Source organism: Pristis pectinata, chromosome 4 (assembly GCF_009764475.1).
Source record: "Pristis pectinata isolate sPriPec2 chromosome 4, sPriPec2.1.pri, whole genome shotgun sequence".
Taxonomy (NCBI): Eukaryota; Metazoa; Chordata; class Chondrichthyes; order Rhinopristiformes; family Pristidae; genus Pristis; species Pristis pectinata.
Genome location: NC_067408.1, coordinates 66,714,016 through 66,734,604, shown reverse-complemented (window position 1 = coordinate 66,734,604; position 20,589 = coordinate 66,714,016). Strand labels below are relative to the sequence as shown.

General features: G+C 40.3%; 1 protein-coding gene across 1 annotated transcript in view; it reads right to left on the bottom strand.

Annotated features, from left to right (window-relative positions):
• Positions 1-20,589, bottom strand: part of rnaseh2b (ribonuclease H2, subunit B) — a 45,212-nt gene that overhangs the window by 8,013 nt on the left and 16,610 nt on the right. The window contains exons 3-10 of the mRNA XM_052014952.1: positions 20,344-20,451; positions 18,048-18,124; positions 17,256-17,373; positions 16,149-16,213; positions 14,283-14,388; positions 7,353-7,434; positions 3,853-3,901; positions 1,713-1,790 (exon numbers count right to left, since the gene is read on the bottom strand). Coding sequence (XP_051870912.1) covers positions 1,713-1,790; positions 3,853-3,901; positions 7,353-7,434; positions 14,283-14,388; positions 16,149-16,213; positions 17,256-17,373; positions 18,048-18,124; positions 20,344-20,451 — 683 coding nt within the window. The remainder of the gene's footprint in view (positions 1-1,712; positions 1,791-3,852; positions 3,902-7,352; positions 7,435-14,282; positions 14,389-16,148; positions 16,214-17,255; positions 17,374-18,047; positions 18,125-20,343; positions 20,452-20,589) is intronic.

The following is a 20,589-nucleotide window of genomic DNA, read 5'->3' as shown; positions in this document are numbered from 1 at the left end:
ATATCTCCCTTGAACTTCCCACCCATTACTTTAAAGCCATGCCCTCTTGTATTGAGCATTGGTGCCCTGGGAAAAAGGCACTGGCTGTCTACTCTATCTATTCCTCTTAATATTTTGTATACCTCTTATCATGTCTCCCCTTATCCTCCTCCTCTCCAAAGAGTAAAGCCCTAGCTCCCTTAGTCTCTCCTCAATCCATACTCTCCAAACCAGGCAGCATCCTGGTAAATCTCCTTTGCACCCTTTCCAACGCTTCCACATCCTTCCTCAAATGAGGCAACCAGAACATGACTGGAAACAGAGCATGAGAAATGACTGGTGGGCAACATAAAAAGGGAATCCAAAATACTCTATGAGCATATGAACAGGAAATGGATCATATGCGATGTGAGAGTGATTAGATGCCAATAAGGAACTCTATTCAAGGAGAAGATGGACTTGACTGAGGTACATAACGAGTACCATACAAAAAAAAAGGTCTTTACCAAGTAAGATGCTGCTGGAGTCTCAGCAAAAGAAAATGCAGTTGAGATTTTGGATGGCTAAAACTGAAAAAGTCAGCACTAGAAAGGCCAACTGCATTAAAAGTGGATAAATCAACTGGTCCAGAAGGGATGCTAAATGGGCTGCTGAGGGAAACAAGGGAGAGAATTGCAGGCGGACATGGCCATAATATTCCAAATGTCTACAGATTCAGGGTGGAAAACTGCAGATGTTCAGAAACAAAAGCATAGGAACCAGAGAGGGTTGGGAGGAGACAGAAAGCCAGAATAGATTTGTTACAGGCAAAATGCATCCACCTAACTTGATGGGATTTTTATGAAAGTTGATGAAAAAAAATGTAGTTGATATAGTATATAGACTTCCAAAAGGCATTTGATAAAGTGCCACATAATAGGCTTATCATCATGACTGAAGCCCTATGAATAAATGGGATTATTGCAGTATGGAGAGAAAATTGGTGTAGTAACATTAAACAGGTTTTTGAAATACACTGCCTGGAAAGCTTATGGTAGCAGATTTAACAGTAGCTTTCAAAATTGAATTGGATATATTAGAAATCTGTGGGGATAGGACAGAGGAGTGGTCCTATTTGTGCAGACTTGTCAAAGGTTCATCATTGGTATTGCCAGGCAATGATTCAAACCCTTTTTTAATTCACATGGAGTTCCCCAGGGGATGGTACTTGGACCACTGCTTTTCACACACATATATATATATATATATATATATATATATATATATATATATATATATATATATATATATATATATATATATACACACATACATACACACACACACTTATATAAAATTGATGTGGGCCTAGACTGCTGCGATTTTGGCTTCCATGCTGTAATTTAGCAACAGGAGCTAACAAAACTGCTGTATGAATTTTTCTAAGAGGTTCCACAAGATTTGAGGAGATTCAATGTTGAAACTGATCACTTGCCACAGTCTTCTTAACTCTGATGCACTGAAGCCAGCTGTATGTTGATTGAGATCAACTAGCTTGAGACTGAGATAGCTCAGCACAGATTTGGAAAGGAACCTGGGATCTTTCTACCTGTGCAGCTAAGTGCTGAACATCAAGTTCTCAAAGAATATGCAATACTTTCTGAATAAAGAGAATTTGGATCCTCTACAGATCCTAGTCTTAAATGGGTTTCTGGACAGTAACACCAGTGGGAAAGTTAAGTGAGAAGGCTTACCTTTTTCTCTTTTGAATCAGAGTTAAACTTGGTGTAATCCTCTTCAGCCTCCACTGGTTTATCAGACAATTTCCTTTTCTGTAATGGCAGTTTTGTTGAATAAAATTGTACGGTGTTGACAGGTTGTATGCTTTTTGCAGAAATTGAAAAAACCCTCTACAATGTGATGTACTGTTTCAATCAACTGCTGATTTGAAATAAGTTAAACATGCAACCAGTGTCATGCACACATTCATGCAAAGGTTTCACTGAGCATTCTTGTACACAGGGTCAGTAATAGATCATCATAATGCACCATCTTTTCATGCTGTGGAAATTACTTTTGCCCTCCAAACAACTCCTGTCTGTATTTTACACTTGAAGAAATTCTTCATTCCTGAATAATCAGTATAAAATTAGTATTTCATCCTATGTTCACCAAGACTTAAAGCAACATTTACATCAGAATCTAGATGAAAACAAAGTACTGCAGATGTTGGAAATCTAAAACAGGAAAAAAAAAGGTAATGCTGGAAATGCTCAGGTTGGGCAACATTGGTGGAAGACTAATATTTCTGATAGACAGTCATCAATGCAAAAAGTTAAATGGTTTTCTCTCAGCAGATGCTCCCTGATCTTTTGAGTAGTTCTAGTGTTTTCCAGGTTATTTCAGTATCCAGGGCCCCTATATTATTGCATGTGATTACAAGTACTATAATGAAGGATTTCTGGTGAAGTTTTTCAGTAATGTTTGTGAAAAGAGTAGGCACAGCAGAGGAACAATCCTACATATACTTGAAGTGAACAACAGGAAACAGATCTTGTAACAGGATTTTCACAAGCAAATCAGCTCCAATAATAAAACATACTACTTTATGGCTCTGTTCTACTAATCTGGCTTCATTTCAAAAAGCAAGATAGATTCAAAGGGATAACTGAGGGTTTACTGGCTCAGAAGTCGCAGTGGTAGCCAGAAAATAATGTGTGCAGCATGTGCTTACAGAGTTTGTTACGATCAGCCAGAACATCTCTAATGTTAGGTAATACCAGAAATTAAAAAGCCTTTACAGGTGGACTCAGACAGCAGACCTGCCTACAAAGGCTGCTGACTAAATCCATCTAGCTTTGCTGCCATCACTCAGAATGGGGAGGATAGGACAAACACCATCGCCATGGAACTTTGTATATCATCTTGGGACTCAAAGTGATTGGAACATTTCTCTTCTGGTGTGTGCAATGTTACCGATATACCATTTGATTATTCTTTGTTGCCCAACCACTTAGCCTGCAGAGTCTCCTTGTGCACATTTCCATCCCTGTACGACATCAACAGCCCGTTTGGGTTTGAGCACAGTCCAACAGCTCCATAGCAACTTGCCTGGTACGTCCGCAAATGAGCAGATTTTAATTAATTCAACTGCATGATTTGTACCAATGAGTGTAAGGGCATGCAAGAACATTCCATCTAACTCTTATAAAAGAGAAGATTGTGCATGGGACCTGTATACAAATTAAATTGTGCGCTTTGGTGACATTAGCCAAGGGAAAGTTAGCCACGACGCCAGATCAATACAGACTGGCTCCATGTTATCGAGTCAGAGGCACACAGCATATACAGGTCCTTTGGGTCCCACCGTGACTATGCTAACCATAAAGCACCTATCTATACTAATTCCATTTACCAGCACTCAGTCTGTATACCCTGGTGATTCTGGTGCTCATCCAGATATTTCCAAAACCTTCCATCCAGAAGACGACTATTTCATTAGTGCAACACTCTTTCAGTAATGGTCCTCCAAATGAACCCCACCCCAGCAAGACTGCACTCCCTCAATACTGCACTATAGGCATAGCTGAGATTAAATACCAAGATCTTGAAGTGGGGATAAATCCTGTGAAAATATGAAGCATTTACAATCATCCTGACTAGAATCTCAGATTTACTCAAATTATTAAGCACCTGCATTCTCCTTCTAGAATTTCTTTGCCACAAAGTTTAAGCAGATTGCAATATTCATCTTTTAAACAGAAAAATGTATTTGCTCCATTCAAACCTGTTATAAATTTTAGCTTAAAATAACTCAGTTAAATATTTCATGCCAAAACTTTTACTGGGCATCTATAATAGCACAAAACAAAAATGATCAATGCAGAAACAAACCTTAGATGGTGGTTCATTTAATGTTGCGTTGGTTGAAATAGCTGGTAACCTAACAAACAGAAATATAAATAATTCCGATTAGGGAGGTGGTTTTAAGATAATTGAATAATATTATTGAACAAGACTTCTCCCAGTACTGCACTGGAGTGTCAGCTTAAGTTCAGTCTGCTATAGGGCTTGAACCAAGGACCTTGATTCCCAGATACCAACTGGGCCATGGCTGACCTTGGAAGCATTCCCATTTCCATGGTTGACTGAGGTGCAAGATCACAATTCTCGTCCAAAATTATAAGAGAGATTATTGGGATATGCAAGGCATTCTACTGCAATCCAAGAAAATCCAATCAATGTGGCACTGCTCCAATGTTGGAGCAAGGGTCAGGAAAGGCCCCAATCTTACTCACTAAGTAGATCATACTCCAACAGGACACAAGGCACCTGTTTAAGTGAATCAATCGCCACTGGTTTTAATAAACTCCTTTTGTAACATCTTCAGCCTTTCATCTGACCGCTGTAGGACTAATGCCAGGTCTCAACCAAGACCACATGGTGGACTGTTGGGTGGAAGTACTGGGGTGGTTGAAAGTGTCCAGCATGACCACCCTTTCACTAGAGGGTGGGAAGGGTTAAATGGGGCCTAGGTTCTCCAAAGGTCTGCAGATGGGAAATGTGGAATATCAGAAGGATCAGATTCCTGTCCTGAAGAAAGGTGGGAGGGGTACAATAAGCATCAAGCTTGCACTGCTCTGCTAAAGTTCTGATTGGACTCTCGAACATGCCAAGTTTTAACATCCCAAAATGGCAATTTAAATTCTGATATGAATGGCAGGTTAGTACAGCCAAGTATGTACAAGTTTGGAACTGACAATTTGAGAAAGCTAAACTCCCTTTGTTTAGCACTTTTCAAATTTTCAATATCTCAAAGCTTTAGCATTGCATTTTATATCATTCTGAAGGAATATTTCAAAGACATTCAGAAAACTGAACAAAAAAACATAAAACAGTACAGGCCCTTTGACCCATGATGTTATGCCGACCTACATAAACCTTATCTACATTCAACCTATCCACCTCTCAGAACCCTTTATTTTTCTTTCATCCATGTGCCTATCCAAGAGTCTCTATCCAATGATCCTATCGTATCAACCCCTACCACCACCACCCCTGGCAGTGCATTCCAGGCACCCATCACTGTGTAAAAAAAAACCTACCTCTGACATCTCACCTGAACTTAAACAGGTGACTTCTAGTATTGGCCATTACTGACCTGGGGAAAAGGTGCTGGCTGTCCACTCTACCTATGCCTCTCATAATCTTATATACCTCTATCAAGTCACTTCTCATCTTGTTTCTCCACAGAGAAAAGCCCTAACTTGCTGAACCTCTCCTCATTAAGAGATGTTCTCCAATCCAAGCAGCATCCTTGTAAATCCCTTCTGTACCTTCTCCAAAGCTTCCACATCCTTCCTATAATGTGGTGACCAGAACTGAACACAATATTCCAAGTGTGGCCTAACCAGAGTCTTGTAGAGCAGCAAATTATCTCTCGGCTCTTGAACTCAATTGCCTGGCTAATGAAGGCCAGCACACCATAAGCCTTCTTAACCACCCTATCAACTTGTGTGGCAACTTTGAGGGATCTATGTACTTGGTCCCCAAGATCTCTCTGTTCCTCCATACTGCTAAGAATCCTGCCATTAACCATGTACTCTACCTTCAAGTTCGATCTTCCAAAGTGTATCACTTCATACTTCTCCAGATTGGACTCCATCTGCCACTTCTCTGCCCAGCTCTGCATCCTATCTATATCCCATTGCAACCTACAACAACCTTCTGCACTACCTACAATACCACCAACCTTCGTGTCATCTGCAAACTTACCAACCCACCCTTCCACTTCTTCATCCAAGTCATTTATAAAAATCACAGCAGGGGTCCCAGAACAGATCCCTGTGGAACACCACTAGTCACCGACCTCCAGGTCAAATACGCCCCTTCTGCAACCACCCTCTACCTTTTGTAGGCAAGCCAATTCCGAATCCACACAGCCAATTTTCCATGAATCCCATACCTCATGACTTTCTGGATGAGCCTACCATGGGGAACCTTGTCAAACGTCTTGCTAAAATTCATATATACCACATTCACCACACCACCTTCATCAACTTGTCTTGTCACTTCCTCGAAAAACCCTATTAGGCTTGTGAGACACAACCTGCCCTTCACAAAGCCATGTTGACTATCCCTAATAAGATGATGATTCTCCAAATGTTCATAAATCCTGTCCCTAAGAATCCTCTCCAATAATTTGCCCACCACTGACGCAAGACTCACTTGTCTATAATTCCCGGGATTATCCCTTTCACCTTTCTTGAACAATGTTTGCCATACTCCAGTACCACTCCTGTGGCCAGGGAGATGCAAAGATCATCGTTAATGTTCCAGCAATCTCTTCCCTCGCTTCCCATAGTAACCTAGGGTATATCCGATCCATCCCCAGGGACTCATCTATCCTAATGCTTTTTAGAAGCTCCAACACTGCTTCTTTCTTAACCTCGACATGCTCCAACACATTCGCCTGTTCTATGGTGACTTCACATTTGTCCAAGTCCTAAATGAAATTAGTTATTTCTGCAGTGCTATTTCACTTTGGGTGACATTCTCTTTACATTATCCCTTTGCACAAATTCACACCCAACTAACCTAGACCTTTATGTCCTGATCTGTTCATTCAAATTCCTATCAATACCATATTTAAAAAAAGTCACACTGACGACCTTCATAGATGTGATCATGGTAAACAATTCCTCCTTGACCCATCTACAACCTTTGGTCAACTACACCATCTTCCTCCAAACCCTCTCCATTATCCAGCTGGTGAATCAACACACATCTGACTTCATTCTTATTCATCCAGTTGTAGCCAGAAAGATGTCTGTGCCAAAATCCTCATCCTTACCTTTATTATCTCATGACTTGACCATTGTAATGCTTTTCTGGCAGATCTCTACATACGTTTGAGGGGTTCCAAAACATTGCTGCCTGCAAGCTGTCCTAGATTGGCCCCAAATTTTAAGAACATCACCTTATTTTTTTCAAAACCATCCCTAGTAACACCCCTCCCTCACTAATTTCCTCAGGACCTGTACCCTCACAAACCACTCCAGTTCTTCAACACTGGCCTTCTTTACAAGATTCGACAACTGACTGTGCTTTTTGTGTATCACCTTGGCAAGTTTTACTATGTTTAGGTCCTATATAAATGCAAACCATTGATAACACACTGAAGTTCACAAAATTGTTGGTGATCTTAATATGCAATTACGATCTGTAATTTACATTTCTATCAACAACCAATTGTCACCAAAGTGGATGGGACAGTACTTTATTATTACACTAACTGAACCAAAAGCTTCATTTTGTAAAGTGACAGAATATCACACAGGTAATTTACAATGAATACCATTTCTGCAATTAACTCTTTACACTCAGATACTCACTCCAAGAATTTGAAGAGTTCCACACTTAGACCCATGGGAATATAATCTGACAGCAAACCATGAGCATATCGTAGGTAATCCTCTGGAAAAAAACAATATTCACAAAGAAAAATCAAAATATTATACTTCATTGCAATAGTGAGAATAAATTATTTGGTTCATTGGTCAGTTAGTGCTAAGTTAGTGAAAGCATTTGGATTTTTGCTTGCAATTTAAGTATTGGTCAATATTCTGTTTGAATGATGGTTATTATTTTTTAACCCAAGTTTCAAGCTTTGCTCAGATAAACAGCCTCAAAATAAAATAAAATAAAAATGTAGGCAAATGTAGGCAGACAAGGCTCATTGCATATTCTGGGTGTAGGGCAACTCCAGAATATTCTGTATGGAAAAAATCATATATGCAGGATGTGCCAGCATCAAGTAGACAAGTCAGAGTTTCTGAGCTTCAGGGGAGATTAGAAGCACTATTATGTATTTGGAAGCTGAGAGTTTTGTGGATAACATGTTTTAGCAGGTTATCATCTTGAAGTTCCAGATGGAGAGGGAACCTAATCCTAATTTACAGACAGAACAGAGGAAACTGGGTATTCTGTGGGAAACTAAGCTGGACTACAGGGAAAGGGCAGTGAAATGGGACCTGGAGAGCTAGCATTGGCTTGAAGGGCTGAATGACCTTCTTTATACTGTTACCTTTCTACTGTTCTACATTTACTATTTTAAAATGAGGACAAACCAAGGCTATTGTGCAATGTAAAATAACTCTGGATAGTTAGAGCAAAATGTGAATTTTTTTAAAACTAGACTGGACAACCCCTTTCAAAGACAGACTGTGAAATAGGTAAACACAAAGTAGCACGTATTCTGAAAGTCCCACCATAAGCACCATGGGTCTCCTTTTGTTTCCACAAAAATAAAATTCTATGATCATAAAAATTTTTAACCTTCATTAGTAGATCACTTCGTCAATTTTTATATCAGCAATTTCTTTACCTGAACTTGGCTCATTTCTGAAAAAGATAGATTCACATTCAAAACTAATTCTTGTGAAACACCAGCCTGGAAGTTGCCCCCTAGTCCAAGAAACTTTCATTCAGCACAGATAAAGAAGTAGAGTGTGCACACCAGGGTAGGTGCAAGGTAGAGTAAAATCTGAGTAAGATTCAGGTCACAGAAGTGTTGTCTATATGAAGGTCTCCACCAAAAGTGCTGTTTAAACATCTCCCTCTCTCTTCTGATCTCAGTTTTAATCTTTTCTGTTTATTTCCTATACCACTCTTCCTGCCAAATTGGTTTAAACCCTCCCTAACGACACTACTTAACCTCTCAGCATGAACATCATTCCTGGGATGAGGGGAGTTACCACTAATATAACCAAGCTGTTTTTAGCACAGCAAGTCATTTGCTTCAGCAGTTGAGTGCTAAATTTCAAGTACCTCAGCAGAGTTTCATTTAATGCCACCAAATTTTTTCTGCAACATAGCTCAAACTAGAATCAAGTACAAAGGGACACTGCACCAGAAGTTTCTCAAAGGCAAAATCATTCTACAAGGGACATCTTCCAGTTCTCTTCAGCATTGTCCTCCCTGTGGTCAGGTGATGCTGAAAACTTTTACAATTTCTGAAAACACTGCCTGGGTCATCAGGTCCACAGGGATAGCTGCAGAGTTTAGAGATTGGCTGGCACCAGGTAGAAGATGAGTTGGCTCAATATCCATGATCTTACCCCATTACTGCCACAGGTGCTCTGACAGGTGTTTGCTAGAGGGATGACAGTCATAATGCAGCATTTTCATTATAACAACCAGTTACTGGCTTAGCTAGAATCCAGAATTAGATACATTCACATCTCCATAACGGGGAATGTAATTTCAAAATGATTTTCATGGCATGCCTCCCATGTGAGTTGTAACCTTTCTATGTATCTGTTGTAAAGTAAGAAGAAAAAAGGGAATTTCTAAGTGTTCTTTTGTTCCTCGAGTAAGTTTTACTTCTTTGGACAGTGGTACATGTTTCTTATAAAATATCTTTAGTACTTTCACCTGTACGTTGCTTTCAGGCAACAAAACATCTGCCATTGGCAAGCTTGTTCACACTTTATACCTGGCAGCAAGAAAGTACCAATTTTAACACTACTATTGGACCTCCTCAAAAGCCACCTGGACAATAGAAACTCATACACATGGCTCCAATAATCACATGGAACTTGTGGATCATCTGGCAAATAAAGCTGGCAATACACACACTGCATCTGTAACTGGAAAGTAACCACGAATTACACGCCACTATCTGCATTGATACTTTGCATTAACTCCAATCTTTGCAGATGCAAAGATTTCTTGGAGTGACAGTGTTGCCTCACTTAATTCCTCATTCTAAGCATTCTTCAGATTTCCTACCCAATGTGTTCTGTTTCTTCATTTACCTCAGCTTTCCAAAAAACAGATGGTCCTAGCCCTTTCAATTAGAGAGAGTGAAGAGCTGAACGTGTGTATCTGCAAGTAACATACAATCCTAAAGCAGCATGTCTACTACAACATCCTGGTGTGCTGGGATTCACCTACAGCAATATAGATGCTGTAGAGACGAATAATATTTATGGATAAGATCAGTAATTTTCTGCAACATTTTCTGAGTTCAGAGGTAAGAATAAAAAATTCCACTGTGCATATGCGATGTTCTAATGTCCATTCTGAAATTTAATATAATGTTCAGCAACCAAGTAAAATAAAATAGCTGCCCACACGGGTACTCTTCAAAACGACCAATATTTTCTTCAGTGTAGCACATAGGAAACGTTGGGGAGGATTTGACATTCTAATTATTTTCATTGAAAATCATTCTGAATATAAACCCAATATTTGGAGAAAGTCCAAGTGTTTACTTGACTTTTGCAGATACACTTGAGCAAGTCAGTATTATCAGAGGCTCTATTGAGGATTATTGTAAAATAAAAGGGGCAAGTTGCAGAATAACTAATTATCGTGATGCGTAAATATTAAGTGGATTCAAGTCTTCGTTTGAAAGCAGACATTACCACACAAATTTCAATTGGAAAAACAAATAGCTGGAAGACTCAAGTTATTCAGTTGCCTAGGCACTGATGACAGGAATGTAGAAATCAGGATTTTGTTGAGAGCCCAGAAAAGGGTGGTTTGGTATCTTTAGCAAGGAGTTAAAAATAAGCCTGAGAATGATTATGTTAAAATATATTTCAACATTTTCTCACAGATGTTTTTTTACTTCACCCTTTCCCATCAGAGTCTGAAGGTGAACTGTTCAAGCTGCACTCCAAACAGATCATCTTTCTAATACTGGTTAGTATCAAGTAACCCAGTCACATGAGGAGAAATGACAACTGGTTCAGTGAATAGTTTTCCCAGTGGTGTTGGGTTTGCACATACTGTAGATAGGTGCTGTCTGTGAACTGCAGCTCAGTGACCAAGGTTGAAGTGATCTAGGTTCCAAAAGCAATGGAGATTGAACAGTTTCCCAGTCGCTCTGTAGATTAGTTCCTCTCAAGCTGGAAGCCTGATGGATGGGAGGTGCAATAGTGCAATGAGAAAAATCGAGATGATGGTGCAGTCTTGCCAGGCCTCAGTCTGCACCATCATGGCTTGTGAGACATCATATGGCAGATGATAATCACGACCAATGATTCAATGGCAACTAAGGATGGGTAACAATCATTAGCCTTGTTGGGAAACCACAAAGTGCGAATAAATGAGGAAAAGCAGGCATTGGACATTGACCTAAAAAGCTGGATTGGTCTCAAGTTATCTGGAGCTCTGTGCATAATCAAAGAGGATACCACAATCAAAGTCTCAATACAAAATACAGTAATTTGCTATTTGGTCTTATTTCCAATAATAAGACCTCTAGACTAGGCAGATCCACATCAGTAAACATTTTAGTTTTGTTTCACATGTGTCCATAAATAGACAGCAAGCACTGGACTGGCTTGGGTACAGAAATGCTTTTACACTATAAATTAAATTTGACATATGAAAAAGGCAGACAAAATGCAAGAAAGGATCAGAAACAGATGTTTTTGTGTTCTTATTTTATCTACGCCCCTTTGAAAAGAATTTTAATTTCTACTGAGTCTTTTAGCACCTTGAGAGCATCCTTAAGCATTCAACAGTTAATGAATTACACAGCAGTTAAAACGTGGAAACAGCTGTTAGGCACATCAAGTCTATCGCCATGTTTACCCTCTGAATGAGCAAATGTTCTCATCATTTTTATCCTCCAGGTTCTTTTCCCACCATTTATCTAATTTAATCTTGATAACTGATGTACTATCTAAACCACTAATCTGGTTGTATGTTCCATCTAATAAGGCCTGAAATGCAACTTCTTGTGCCTCTGCTGATACCTTATCATCTTTTAGGAGTCCAGAATCTTATCAGGCTCTGTGGCTTCCTTCATCCAAACCAATGTAACTAAATTTTATTTTATTGCATCATGATATCACGAAGCATGTCACACCGAACCATATTCATCACTTTAGTGAAGATTAGCACAAGCCCTTGTTAAATGTCTCTGCTACTTCTTAATTGTCACTTAACTCTCCCTTTATTTATAACAATTAAATAGTGGTCATTATAGTCAGCCAATGTCTAAAGAGCGAGGTTCCAAGAGACAGTGATATCTAACCAGATAGTGTTTGAAATGATGCTCGTTAATTGTGGCCAGGATATTGGGGAAAATGTACTGATCTTTGCACAGTGGACTATTTTCCCACATTCTCCTGAGCAGGCAGATAATGCCTATGCAATAGAAGAGAGTGAGTGTACCTTTAAAGAACAGTGTTCACCATATTCACTCTTGGTACATTGTTATATCAACCACGTTGTTGAAAGCTGTCAGAATGTGGTCAGGCAGCATCCGTGGACAAAAGCAGATGTCAATGTTTCGGGTCAGGACCCTTCTTCAGGACTGAAGATAGGAAAAGGGGAAGCCCAATATATTGGGAGGAAAACAGAGCAGTGATAGGTGGACAAAAGAGGGGTGGTGGGGTGGGCACAAGGTGGTGATAGGTAGATGCAAGTAAGAGATAGTGATAGGCAGGTGTGGGCGAGGTGGGGAGAGCAGATCCAGCAGAGGATGGGTCAAAGGTATGGAGGCAGGCACCACATGGGGGCAGGGGAGGAGAGGAGAAAATAGGTGATGAGAAAAAAAAGAGATAGGCTAGGAAAGGGAAGAAAAGAAGAGGCATGGTGGGGGGTAGGGGAAAGGTTCGGTTTACTTCAAATGGGAGAATTCGATGTTCATGTCATTAGGCTGTAAGGTCCCAAGACATAAAATGAGATGCTGTTCCTCCAGTTTGCGTTTGGACTTCTCCTGGCAGTGGAGGAGGCTGAGGACTGACATATCAGCGATGGAGTGGGAGGGGGAGTTGAAGTGACTGGCAATGGGGAGATGCAGACCGTGGTTACGGACAGAGTGCAGGTGTTCTATGAAATGACCACCTAGTCAGCATTTGGTCTCGCCAATGTATAGGAGATCACTCTTGGAGCACCAAATGAAGTAGATGATGTTAGGGGAGATGCAGGTAAATCTGTCTCACCTGAAAGGACTGTTTGGGTCCCTGGATGGAGGTAATGTACGGGCAGGTGTTGCACCTCTGGTGGGGGCAGTGAAAAGTCCCCAGGGTGGGAACAGGATGAGTGAGGAGGGAGGAGTGAACTCAGGAGTCACAAAGAGAGTGGTCCCTGCAAAAGGCAGAAAGGGGTGGGGAGAGGAAGATATGCTTGGTGGTGGGGTCCCACTGGAGATGGCGGAAGTGGTAGAGAATGATGTGCTGGATACATAGGCTGGTGGGATAAAGTGTGAGGACAAGGGGGACCCCTATCCCTGTTGGGTCTGGGAGGGGTGGGGGTGAGAGCAGAGGTAAGGGAAATGGTAGAGATGTGAGTGTGAGCTCTCTCTGCCACAGTAGGGGGTAAGCCACGGTTACTAAAGAAGTTTCACATCTCAGATGTCCTGGAGTGGAAAGCCTCATCATGGGAGCAGATGCGGTGGAGGCAGAGAAATTGAGAGAAAGGGATAGCGTCCTTGCAAGAGACAGGATGAGAGGAGCTGTAATCAAGGTAGCTGTGGACATCAGTGGGTTTGTAGAAGATGTCAGTGCATTGATAGAATGGGTCTGAGACTGGGCTGAATGGCTTCCCATGATGTGATAATTTGAAACTTAGTCCAACAGAGATTACTAACTGGACACTTGCACTTGAGCCATATTCATTTAGGTTGGTAGAAAACCTAAATGAATGTGGCTAAAGCAATTCCTGTACATATTTACTTCAATATCCACCATCAGGTAGTCTCTTTCTTTTGTCAAAGTTCAGAATTTTAGCATATCTTTACCAGACAGCACAGTGCAGCAGCTGATGTTTCATTGTGCAGTTGGAGAGGGTACTTTGACTTCAGAACTGCTGTTGAGAACATCATTGATCTCCATCCAGACTTGCCCCGCTCTCCATACACAATGTGATTGGACACTGCTGGTCCTTTGCTCTACTGGAGCCTGTCATTCTTGGAATAGTTAATTGGCTAGGATGACCACAATGAAAGCTCCTCTCTTTATACAATAATGCTGACACTGCCATGGCCAAGTCCTATATTTCTACCCAAGTCGTGCATCATCTTAGCAGATAAAAGTAAAAACCAAGGAAGTAAATCACAACAATCAAAGAACACCAATACTCCACATTTTGTCTGACCAATTTATCAACAAATGCATAAGATTAACATTCACAAAAATACAAAGAGCAAGATCACATGCCCAATTATGTATTCACTTCTCAAAAAGATATTTACTGAGATCCGGATTCCAAATTTGCCAATGCACTTTTTCCTATCTCATTCCAACCCAAGAAAATAACCTGCAAAATAAAGGCCTAAATAGATTATGGAAATGAGTACTAACCTTCCGTTGCTTCTGTGACTTGTTTACTTCTGATCAACATACTGGACTGAATACCTGCACCGACAGAGAGACCAGTGCTCTTTAGTGCTTTAACAGTCTGTTCAACCTATTTAAAGCAGGAAACACAACCAATGACAAAAATATCTTGTTGATCCACAAAAAGTTATGCTACTTAGTACAAAATCCAAAAGATTGAAAACGCTTCAACAAGCTCTCCATTCCCAATGATTCAAACAATCTCAGCTATTCACAAAGAGCTTTAAAACCAACGATTTACTTTAAAAACATCAATTGGATAAGTCTAAACTTAAGGGAATACCTCAGGTCAAGAATGATTTGGTCTACTCCATTCCTGAGGACGGAAAGTTGTCTGTGCATGACTTCTTTTAACATTGCAAACCAGCTACCACATAGTCTTGACAGAACGAGGTCTTGGACCCAATGGCAAGGGGATCCAAGACAATGACAATGAGACTGGGGATAATGTACTAAGTGTAACAATCATGACATGGTCACCTGTAGCACAGCTCACTCACCACCGAGTCTGAAGGCTGAAATTTTGGTCCCGACCCAGAAACGAGCACTAAAGGGACACTGACCTGAAACGTTAACTCCGTTTCTTTCTCCACAGACACTGCCCAACCTGCTGAGCATCCCCAGCTCTTCAGCATCTGCAGCTTTTTGCTTTCCAAGCGCAAAACATGAGCTGGACATGGAAGTGCAGCACTGAGGAAGTGCCACAGCAAATAGAGGCCCTGTCAGATGTTTTAGCTGGATACAAAACATCCAAAACACTACTTTGAAAAACAAGAGGGAAATTATCCCCAACATCCTGGCTAATACTTAATCTCTCAATCAAATTACCAAACTGATCATCTGGTTATTATAACATTGCTATTTGTGGGATAATGCTGTCTGCAAACTGATTGCCAGGTTTTCTACATTACCACTGTGCCTACACTTCCAAAGTTCTTCATTAGCCGTAAAATGCTTTGGAACTTCCTGAGACATATTAAAAAAAATGTAAGACCATCTCTGTCTTTAATCTGTTCAGAGGAGTCCAGAAAGAGCAAGTAGTTAGATGGCCAGACAATACTAGCACCCAGGAGAACTATCTGGCACTAGTTCAGAATATAGGTTTGGGATCTTTTACGATCACCTAAGGAAGATGAGACCTTTACTCATTTGAGGTTGCACCTCCGACAGTGCAGTACTTCCTTACCACTGCACTAATGTGGAGTCCAGATTATGTACTCAAGTCTCTTGATTAAGACTTGAGCCATAATGTTCTGACGGATGCAAGAATGCTACTATTCAGCTGATATTTGTTTAATTAAAAGTCAGAATTATTGAAATTAAAAATCAGCACACTGAAATACTTATGAGTAATAAACTCAATGCATGTACTGTCAAAATGATTCACTTTCTGTATAACAGAATGTTAATGGAAACAAGTCAGAGCAGATTCAGTCCAACATGGGTAAAAAAAAACAAATTCATTCCTCAGTTCGTTCATTTAAGTCTTTATTCTTTGATGCAGAAGAGGACTAAAAAGTGATCAACTGCAAGGTTTGAGGGGTCACGGGGGGGGGGGGCAGGGGGCAAACTGGGAGTCCAATTGGACATCGAAATTAAAACAGAACTTTGCAAACAAATGAATTCCTAAAGTCAGGTGATTTTCAGAGTTGCCTGTGATTTCTGCAAGTGCTAACAAATAACCAGATTTCTCATTGCTGGTCACATACTCAGAGAATCACCACCAAAGTTTTGGGCATGGACTTTAGTTTTAACAGAGGATGTGTGGAGCATAGTCCTCCTGGAAGTCTACTCCTTTCATAGAAAATAAAATGTAATCAAATATATCACCTTCTTTTTTAGCCACACAAGGGTTTTCTCTCTGTTATACTTATAAAACTTTCGATCACCCATTTCTGAGGGGAAAAAAAGACAAAACAAGACTAAATTAAATTATGAGCCCATGTCAGGGATAACAGAAGAAACAAATATACAAAGGTATACTGGTAAACAAAGTCATTCGCACAGAGAGGTGATGTTTAAGGGTTCCTTCATTCACTCCAGCACGTAACTTTAGCATGTATCCATTTGTCTCCGGCACACACAGTATTGTTGGCACAGTGAGTAACTGGCCTTCAACAGGTAGTTCCTTCTAATATGTTGGCATTCAGATCTACCCCCCCCCCCCCCCCCCCCCACCTTTCAAAGTACCACAGATATTAACAGGAGGCTGGGCTGTCCCAATGTCCTTCATAGATTGGTTCCACATGGACTTGCTGCAAGGAATTTGTTTACAACATAATCCCACTCAAACAATGTGATCAAGTCCAGACAATCTTTCAAAATAATTTGGTGGGAGGAAATAAATATTGGCCACTCAAATAGGAAGAACTTCCATGTACTTCTTCAAAATAGTGTTGAGAGATATCCTGCAGGCTCCTGAAAGGGCAGATAGGGCCACATTTACTGTCTCACTGGGAAAACAGATCCTCTGACAGTATAGTAGTCTCTTAGTGTTGGACTACACCTTAAGTTACGTACTCAAGTCCCTGGTATGGGGCTTGAACCGACAACTTCTGATTCAGAGGCGAGAGCACTACTATTCAGTCAAGGCCGATACCATGCACGAGTTCCCATCACAGTCTCCCCACTAAAATCATCACACCAATCACAAAAATTAAACCCAAAGCCAGTCATGCTTTGTGAGGCTGCAATACCTTGACAATGTTGACCAGAAGACAGATCTTTAATTTATGCAGTCAAGAAATTTTCAATCTTTTCAAAACCAGGAACCAACAGTTACAATTACAGAAAATGACCAAGCCCAGAGACACATGGGGCTAAATGTGCACCATTGGAACCGGGAAAGAGCAATGAAGATAAATGAAGTTCTGACAGTGCAGTCAAAGGGGAGGGGTTTAAGAATTTACAGCGAGTTCTTGGTTTCCAGTGTTCTACCTTTCTCATCAGTGATATGATGGAGTGATTGCAAAGTTCTTGGACATTTCAGTACACTGGCACATCTAGGGAACTCTTCATCCTTTATTACTTGATCAGCTGGCTCAAATTTTCCTTGCTGGGGAAAAAATGAAGGCATTTTTTATTAATATGTTGGAGGATAAAAACTGCTAATTATATCAATAATTTTGGAAAGAAATTAATAATTGTTGGCTATGAATTTCTACCAAATGTGGAACAGTATAAACATTCTGCAAGCATTTGCTGAAATTAGAAATTTCACCATCACCATTTTAGATCCTCATGGTTCCTACCAAATTTTGGAATATTCACAGCGTTGAGAGTTTGAGCTGCATAGCCCCTCAGTTGGCCAACCTGACTAATTCTAGTTCAGAGACCCTATCTCTGGTAACATACATTCTCCCTCAGATCTACCAGTACTTCTAATGACAATTGTCAATTTGATCCACTCCATGTCTCAGTCGTTCTCGTTGCAACAGATTTTCAGGTGCTTCTAGGCAAATGCACCTAGTAAAAATTCCCAAGTGGTGTGATTTGATAACTCTGGACAAGTCTCTCCATGCCATAACTGGCTTTTTAAAATAACCTTGGTGTTGATGGTAACATTTTATTAATAAAATGGGCACCAGAGATAGATACAGTATCTAAAATTGGAGGCAACCTGATTGTAAGGAATTAATGCAATACTAAACCCAAGTTAATTTTCTTCATTTTAGTATTTCATAATCAAATGTCAGCAAAGTAGTCATCCAGTAGAGGAAAACAACTCACCTTTTCACTGGCATTAATAAGGTAGGGCAGTACCAGAAACAGTGGATCCAGAGGAGTAACAAACAGAAGCCTTCCATCTTGAAAGAAAAAGAATGGGAATTAAGGCAAGCTTACTCACCATTGCTCGTCATGCAATTACTCCAATCTGGAAACAGATGCACTTCTAACGAACATACAGAGCACTTGAGTTGATACTACATAGTTCCTTTGAGCCTAAGAGTTGGGGAGAGCAACAGCAACTGAGCCAAAGTTATACAACATGGAAGCAGGCCCTTCAGCCTAAATGGACCATGCCGACCAAGGTGCCCCATCCAGGCTAGTCCCATTTGCCAGCATTTGGCCCATAACCTTCTGAATCTTTCCAATCCATGTACCTGTCCAACTGTCTTTTAAAAGTTGTTATTATACTTACTTCAACCACTTCCTCTGACAGCTCATTCCACATGGATACCACCCTTTGTGTAAAAAAGTTGCTCCTCAAGTTCCTATTAAATCCTTCCCCTCTCACCTTAAACCTTTGCCCTCTAGTTCTTGATTCCCCAACCCTGGGAAAAAAGACTGTGTGCATTCATCTTATGACCCTCATGATTTTATACACCTCTATAATATCACCTCTCATTTTCCTACACTAAGGAATAAAGACCTAGCCTGTCCAACCTCTCCCTATAACTCAGTCCCTCAAGTCCTGACAACATCCTTGTAAATCTTTTCTGAACTCTTTCCAGTTTAAATAACATCTTTCCTATGACAGGGTGGCCAAAACTAAACACAATACTCCAAGTGCAGCCTCACCAGCATCTTGTACAACTGCACCATGACCTCCCAACCTTTATACTCAATGCCCTGACTTATGAAGCCCCTTTACATCACCCACGCTACCTGCAAGAAGAAATGACACACCACTTTGCAACCCCCTATTTTTATAAAATACCAACAGCTGCAAATACAAGCTTACATTCCAAAAACTAGCACACAAATCAGCGCAGCAGTGAGTGACTCAATGACCGTCAGAGGTCTTGGTTTTTGGATGAGATAACAGAGACCAGTAACCCAACTAACATTTATCTAATTGCTGCATGTGCTGTACATGTTAAAAAGCATTCCATGGATGTCTGCATCACTGCCATTTATTGCCCTACCACACCTGTTTTACGAACAGAGTATCCTGATGGGTCACTGCAGAGGGAGGTTACCGGCTCGAGTGGGATTGGAATCACATACAAGTTGGACAAGATAAGGGCAGTAAGTATTCTTTTGGAAAAGCCATTTGAAAAGCAGATAGGATTTTAATGATGCCCCAACAATCTTGTGATCACTTTTTATATACTACTGGCTTTTGTTTTTAATTTCTGGACTTTATTCTGTGCAAACTTACAATAACTGCAAAACCAATTGAATAGCTACAAAATGCTTTGGAACCAAGGGATATGAAAGGAGCTTTCTTTCTAATTCTTTGCAAGGAGTGTGCAGTTACACAAAACAAACAAAAATATCCTGCAGGTTACAGTGCCAGGACATTTATTGAAACCAGGCCCAAGGTTCTATAATTCCTTAATAGCCCTCACTGGCTCTTCCTTCCATTAAGGTTCTCCTTAAAACCCATATTAATATCACCTTATGTGGCTCAGCATCAGATTTTTTTCAGTAATGCTCTCGTATGCACTTTGGGATGTCTTATAACATGAGAAGACACCATATAAATGCATTTTATTGTTGCTGGCGTCTTCTACATTTAGCGTGTGAAACCTTCTCACTCTATACCAGAGCTGCATCAAGCCCAGATCAGATCAACAGCAGACTCCTGCCTCTCTGCAACTGCACTCTAAAGAATGCAGAAATGTCCAAAATTAGCTGGTCTTGGAGAAACAAGTGGGACTGCTGTAATCCTGCGCTGTGCCCAGGAGAATCCAGAGTCCATCTGAAGTGTGGTCACATATAACAAAGTTCAACTTGACATCAAAATTCCTTGATGCAATTAAATTATCACAAATACATATTTCCAAGTCATCACGGACATTTGGTTTTGGGAAAGAAATGTCTACTACTATAATAGGAAATATACAATCACTGATCTAGATGTTCTGCTATCATGAACTCTCAACATGCCTTCAGAGTGACTACGCGTTCTGTGCACCAAATACATTGGAAAGTCGAGTTAATCGTAATACTGCATTACAGAAAGAAAACTTACTGCCTAAATTAGTGTAGATATTTTTACAAATGTATCAACACATCACTGTAATCAGAATAACAAATGAAGAGTCATCAACAATACTTAAGGAACAGGAATACTCACCACGCTGAACAGACTGACCGATAAACCAAGAATGATAATCTTCATCAAAAGCTTTCACTTCATAAACCTGATTGCAATCACTACTAAAAAGGTACAAGGCAGCGCTTCCTAAAAAAGATATAGATAAATTAAGTACATTCACAACTCTTTTCAATCAATGTTTTCAACAGTGGAAGAAACTGGAAGACTCAATCAAATGCGATGACATTCAATCCACATACAGATCAGCAGCAAAACCAATACACT